Source organism: Patiria miniata, unplaced genomic scaffold (genome assembly GCF_015706575.1).
Source record: "Patiria miniata isolate m_02_andy unplaced genomic scaffold, ASM1570657v1 HiC_scaffold_6, whole genome shotgun sequence".
In the NCBI taxonomy this organism is placed as follows: Eukaryota; Metazoa; Echinodermata; class Asteroidea; order Valvatida; family Asterinidae; genus Patiria; species Patiria miniata.
The window spans coordinates 4066352-4072887 of record NW_024037073.1 but is presented as its reverse complement, the minus strand read 5'-3'; the positions used below and the strand labels follow the sequence as shown (position 1 = coordinate 4072887).

The 6536-nt window shown below is 43.9% G+C and overlaps 1 protein-coding gene across 1 annotated transcript in view; it reads left to right on the top strand.

Annotated features, from left to right (window-relative positions):
* Positions 1-209: 209 nt before the first annotated feature.
* The window catches only part of LOC119742630 (protein transport protein Sec23A-like), a 47724-nt gene continuing 41397 nt past the window's right edge, over positions 210-6536 (top strand). Inside the window, exons 1-5 of the mRNA XM_038218758.1 lie at positions 210-261; positions 2558-2788; positions 3813-3870; positions 4515-4601; positions 5925-6161. Of these exons, the coding sequence (XP_038074686.1) occupies positions 2568-2788; positions 3813-3870; positions 4515-4601; positions 5925-6161 (603 nt within the window). The 5' untranslated portion in view covers positions 210-261; positions 2558-2567. The remainder of the gene's footprint in view (positions 262-2557; positions 2789-3812; positions 3871-4514; positions 4602-5924; positions 6162-6536) is intronic.

Below are 6536 nucleotides of genomic sequence, written 5' to 3'. Positions count from 1 at the left end.
AATTTGACGTGGCATTTGCGTTGTAGTCTGGTTCTACTTTCAAATATAATGCGTAATGAAGGGAGATGTAGTGGATACCCGACAGTATCGGCAAAATCTTTTTTGCGTGTGTGAATGACGTTACATCATGTTGCCACGGAATAAATAGTGCTGCGTAAAACATATCGTTTTTAATGACACGTGGAATGATTTACATTTAAAATATCATATCTTCAGACAATCTATTGAAAGCAACAAGACTGGTTTAAGCGAAAACCAAACGTAAGTTCAGTTCTTGGTTGTTTTGTGTATTGTCCGTAAACTGGGCTACCTTTCCCTTCACAGAAGTTGACATGGTTGAGTAGGCCGTTCATGGCCGTATTGTCATGTCACCTTTTGCAAGGAACAGACGGTGGGCCTATGTGGTGATTGTGAAGGGAGCAACTATAGAATGCAGGGCCACGCCGAAGCAAGGTTTTTTATTTTGCCTGGAGGCGTGGATGGAATAGGAGTAATAGATATGCAAACCTGCAAAAAAGTGCTAAGTACAGCGAAGGAATGCACTGCACTTGTCTTCAAAGCTTCTCATGAAGGATCGGAAGGGAGGGCGTGCTTGTAAATGTGTTGGGGGCACTGTCTGGAGCGGCGGAGGCGCGGAGTCTTGGAGTCGCAGAATCGCGGAGACGCGGGGCACTGGAGTGGCGGAGGCGCGGAGTCGCGGAGTCGCAGAGACGCGTACCGATAGAGGGCGCAATTCTCGGCGGAATCTTTTTGAGAACGAAGCATCCATATCCATTTTAAATGGGCGGGCCAATTAGGAAGGGAGGAGGGCGACAGGGCACTGTCTGGAGTCGCGGAGGCGCGGAGTCGGGGAGTCGCAGAGTCACTTTAAATGGGCGGGCCAATTAGGAAGGGGGGGGAGGGCGACGGGGCACTGTCTGGAGTCGCGGAGGCGCGGAGTCGGGGAGTCGCAGAGTCACTTTAATTGGGCGGGCCAATTAGGAAGGGGGGAGGGCGACGGGGCACTGTCTGGAGTCGCGGAGGCGCGGAGTCGCGGAGTCGCAGAGTCGCTTTAATTGGGCGCGCAAATTAGGAAGGGGGGGGGGGAGGGCGACGGGGCACTGTCTCTCAGTGGTGGAGGCGCGGAGTCGCGGAGTCGCGGAGTCGCAGAGACGCGCACCGATAGAGGGCGCAATTCTCTGCGGCTCCACGACTCCACGATCGATTTTCAGAGGTAGGTCGACTGCGGTTCCACGCCTCCACGCAGCCGTACGGAGGCGCGGATGTAGAGTAAAGTGGCCCTGCATTCTATAGTTGTACCAACCACAATGACAGGCCCCTATTTTGTTTTTGTCTTGTTAGTCCTATAATGTTTTTGGCAGTTCAGTGTAGTGAATTGAAGGGCCCCTCTTTTACAAATGCTTTAGGCCTACTTAGTTTTGATCATTTTTGAATGATATTATTGATAAAAAAAGATAGTGGATATATTGCCGGAGGTAATGCCGGCAAGCTAACGTTTACTAAACATGCTAAAGGTTTGCCGGCGGCAATCCATATCAACAGAGGGCGCTGTACTCTCTAAGATAGGGCTGATTAAGATATATTAAATTACCACCAACGGTTGTGTAGCACTAGCACCCTTGAGTAGTAGATAAGCAATGGATCTTATTAGCGGGAAGACCCGGGTTCGATCCCGATCCCCGCTGGCGACATTTCTAAGATTTTTTTCCCCCATCCCCCCAAAATAAGAATATTCTTCTTTTATTATTTTAACATGTCTCAAAGTAACATTTTATTGCAGAGTATTACATTTTCTTTTTCAGATTTGTGGCTCTGGAGGATTTTTTAAAAGGGAAATAAAGTCCGAAATTGTAAAATGGTCTGATTCCCATCTTGTGAATACGAAGTTACAACGATAATGTTGGCATGGAGCCAGACTAAAATTTGTCACCAGAAAATGTCTAAGTAAAAAAAAAACAGTAACTGCGCATGTTCAGTGCTTATCCGGCAAGCTAACGTTTACTAAAGGTTTGCCGTCTCCGGCAAAATATCCACTGCCATAAAAAAAACACCCTTGCCCACATGCCTTTAACTTTGAGTCTAGTCAAGGGTATTTTTTTAAGGTACTGGATATTTAGCCGGCATGGCTTTCTTTAGGTAAACAGTAAGCTGGAACGGCACTAAAAATGCATAGTGACTGTCTTTTAGGACTCCTAAATTTTTACCGTGACAAATATTAGGCTGGTTCCAAGCTAGTCCCATAAATGTAACTGAATTACTGGACTACCTCCGTATTAGAGTCACACTTTTACGCATATGGTCTGGGCATGGACGGTCCCGTTGCTAGGGGAGTACACCCGCATGCATGCACTTTTGACCAAAACTGAATGACAGGCAACAGCTGTACCAATGCACATTGTCAAAATTTGATGTAAGCTAGTGAGGATGCGATTTGCAGCATGACTGCTTTTTGCGGGGAGGTAGAAAATGCTATATTTCTACCAATTTTCCCTTTGACACCATGCAAATCAGTTTGTTTAAGAGGTGCTCTCCGTATTATTTCACCATTTGTCTATAGATCTGTTGCCATGGCAACGTACCAAGAGTACATTCAGCAGAACGAGGATCGGGATGGGGTCCGATTCAGCTGGAACGTCTGGCCGTCCAGTCGCCTGGAAGCCACCCGAATGGTGGTGCCCCTAGCAGCCATGTACACACCCCTGAAGGAGCGGCCGGACCTACCCCCGGTCCAGTATGAGCCCGTGCTGTGCACCAGGTCCACCTGTCGGGCTGTCCTCAATCCGTTCTGGTGAGACATCTTTCACAAGATCATGTCCACTTTACAATTGTTGAACACTGTTACGTTGTCTATGGTGATTTGTACAGCGTGTGTCAATAAAAATGCAGGATTAGAAACAAAAATATTAAGAATATAAACCACCCCTATTCATCATAATGTTAACGCTCTTTTCAAAGTACCTTTCCTTCTTTTCACTATGCTTTTTATCCCATCTCATTTGGACAATCCTGTCCAGAGATAGAGTACATTGAAGAAGGGTTATAAATTCCAAGCTGGTCTGATTTGTGAAATCACACATACCTAATGAAAGGTTTGAATTCAGTACAGGTGAAAGTATTTGTGGATCACAAAGAAGGACATGTGTGGCAGGATTAGGCTTACATAATCCTTTAGTCCACAATCAATGTTATTAGTCAATAATTCATGATGCTTTGAAACAATGATAGTCCAGTTATTAAATTTAAGTGATACTTATCATCAGTTGTTTCAAAGAAAGTTTTGTTCTGGTTTAATTGTCTTCAATGCATACCTGCATTGTACATAACTGGTCGTTGTGTTAAGGTCATTGAATCAGACCAACCCGCTTCAGAAGGGCTTCACAAAACTTGTCATAACTTTTGAACCAAAAGTCCAAATTCCACCAAACAAAAATCTTGTCAAAGATGAAATTATGGACAATCAAATCCTTATCAAATTAGGCACACCAGTAGCATAATTTTCTCAGAAAAAAAATCGCTTGAATCCTGCGTTTTTATTGACACATGCTGTTTAACCAGGGGTGCCAATTGCCCATGAAATTTTTCAAAACCCATGGGTTACATCACAGTAGGCAATTATTTTGCTATACCTCGGTATTAATTTTAGAAAACTGGTGAAGAAGTACATGTAGAAGTACGATGAATAAATAAGCTATTTTTGTTCCATTGCAGCATTTTTGTTGAGTTTTGCATTCTTGTTTTGCTCTCAGTACTGTAAATATTAAAAAAAAATATAATTAGCCAAAGAGTTCCTTTAATATGTGTTTCATCCACAGCCAAGTCGACTACAATGCCAAATTGTGGACCTGCAATTTCTGCTTCCAAAGAAATCAGGTAAGTTACTCAAATGTATGCTTCGAACACTGAGCTCAATTGTCAAAAATAAAATCTATCAAACAGAGCAAGTAATGGCTCAAAATTTGAGCCGCATTGTTGAAATTACATTTGTATATCTATTTAATTTGCTTGGAGGTATCGAATTTCGGGATGACAATCGGTTGGATTGTCATCCTTTGAATGTGGCAGGTATTGGAGTGCAGTATAAACCTTTTTGCAGTTATTTAAGTGAATTTTGGGGGGTGGGGTAGAACAAGGGTACAGGAGGTTGTACTTTACCCTTGTTCTACCACACTCCAAAATTAACTTAAATAATTGCAAAAGGTTTATTTACTGCACTCCAATATCTGCCACAGTACCAAGTCTCATGTTCAGAAGTCACTGGCAATAAACAGACCAAAGTAAACAGGTCTGTAATGAGCTTCCCAGGCCCTCACAATCTCTCAAAATCAGGACCCTGGCTGACCAGCAGATAAGCCTCTGATGACATTTTTTATACGCTTTCATTTGTCTGGTCACTCAAAGCATCCTGCAATATACTTCAGCTAGAGTGCATTGGCAGGGTTTGGTGTTTCCAAGCTCTGACATACATGTAGGTTGCACATGTGTACTCATTTTCATTTCAATTATTGTTGTTGCAGTTCCCACCTCAGTACAGAGGCATCTCAGAGCAGCACCAGCCTGCAGAGTTGATTCCTGCTTTCTCCACCATCGAGTACACACTCAATGTAAGTAGAGCTCCCTGCAAGTCCCTAACCCTCCTCACTCCAAAATCCTCCTGGCGGTTTTGGAGGATTCTAGAGGATTTGAGGATGATTGGTGAATGAATCACATGAGGATTTTGGAGGATTGAGGATGAATGGTGTTTGAAGCATAGGATGATTTTGGAGGATTAAGGATGAATGCATTTTGAGGCAGGACTGTCTGATGATTTTGAAGGATTTAGGTGTTGGTCATCCTTCATTTAAACACAATTGCAAAATTTTGGGATGAGGAGGATTGACGATGAATGCAATTTGAGGCAGGACTGTCTGATGATTTTGAAGAATTTAGGTGCTGTTGCAAAATTTTGGAGGATTGAGGATGGTTCTCAGCAAAAAGGGCCTAGGGGGTTAGGGTTAATCCTAACCTTCCTCAATCGTCCAAAATCAGCCAGGCGCTTTTAGAAGATTAAGGCTGTATGCCTGCATTGTTTCTGTTAAGCCATGCATCAATGTGGGCCCACATTAACTGGGTATCATGTGCACTGCTTCAACACTGTTCAATGTTTTCAAAGTGGGTTTGAGGATTTTGGAGGATAGAGGCAGTATCCAATTGTTAATGGAGATAGTTGGAGTAATTTGAAAGATTGAGGGTGCATCTCCAAAGGAGCCGAGGGGTTTAGAATTAGTCCTTGACTGGCAACATCATTAGATTTTCAGAGGTAGTCCTGTAGTGAAGTGGTATATGTGTGTCTAAAAGTTGTAGATTGGAGACTTGACTGAGCAATGAGGTCAGACAACGGCATCAGGCAACAGCCTGATCAGCTTCTATGTTTGCTTTACACGGTGATGATTCTTAAAAGCCATGATTGATAGTGCTGACATTATGTCTAGACCTTGCCACCGGTCTTAAACAGAGTGTTTAATACGGACTAAGCACATAGTTATTCCCATTCATAAATACCTTTTTGGTAAAAAAACAAATCTTTTCGGTCCAAAAACCAAAACAAGTTAAAAACTAGACGTTGCCAACAATTTTGTTCAACAATGTTACTGCATGTTTTATGAAACACCCCTCTGACTCTAAAATGGAATGTCCCTCTACAACTCCTTACCTTATAAGATGTCGCGCAGAATGCACCTGGGGCATTGCGTTGTGAATTTAGGACTATAAAATACTGGCTCACTGGTAGTATTGTGCATGCCTACGTGATGTCGTTCAACCAAGAAAACGGTAAAAGGCACTGCATTTTTAGGAGTCCAAATTTCATGTGACACTGGAAAAGTGTTTAAGACCAGCCAAACATGTCTTTATCATCCGTTTTGTTCCCTCCCCGTCCCCAAACCCAGCGTGCCCCCTCCTGCCCTCTGATCTACCTGCTAGTCCTGGACACCTGCATGGACGACGATGACTTGCAGGCCCTCAAGGAATCCCTGCAGATGTCGCTGAGTCTGCTGCCTCCCAACGCCCTGATTGGTCTGATCACGTTCGGCCGCATGGTCCAAGTCCACGAGCTGGGCTGCGAGGGTTGCTCGAAGAGCTACGTGTTCCGTGGCACCAAGGACTTGAACGCCAAACAGATTCAGGTAAGAGAGGCACTGCCCTGGTGAACTACACATCCCCACTCCCGCTTCACTTAAGGCCCTTCCAAACTTTTCAAACAAGGATCCCAGCCACTCTGGAAATCAGGGAAACCTTGAAAATGAGTCAGGGAAAACTCCCGGAATTTGAAAAAAAACACCAAAAAGCAGGGAAACTCAGGAAATTTGACAGTAACGCAGGAGGGAAAGATTTTGGCCAGTTTGGCGTACACTTGTGCAGTGTGTCCAAGTTGTGTCCATCGACTGACTGGCTATGGTGGCTTTTTAGTGTTTATGCAGCGTGAATATTATCCGTATGTTCGTTGCTTTGCTGCAACTGCCTCTTGACTTCCCAGCATCCTCGTTAAAATTGAAAACATT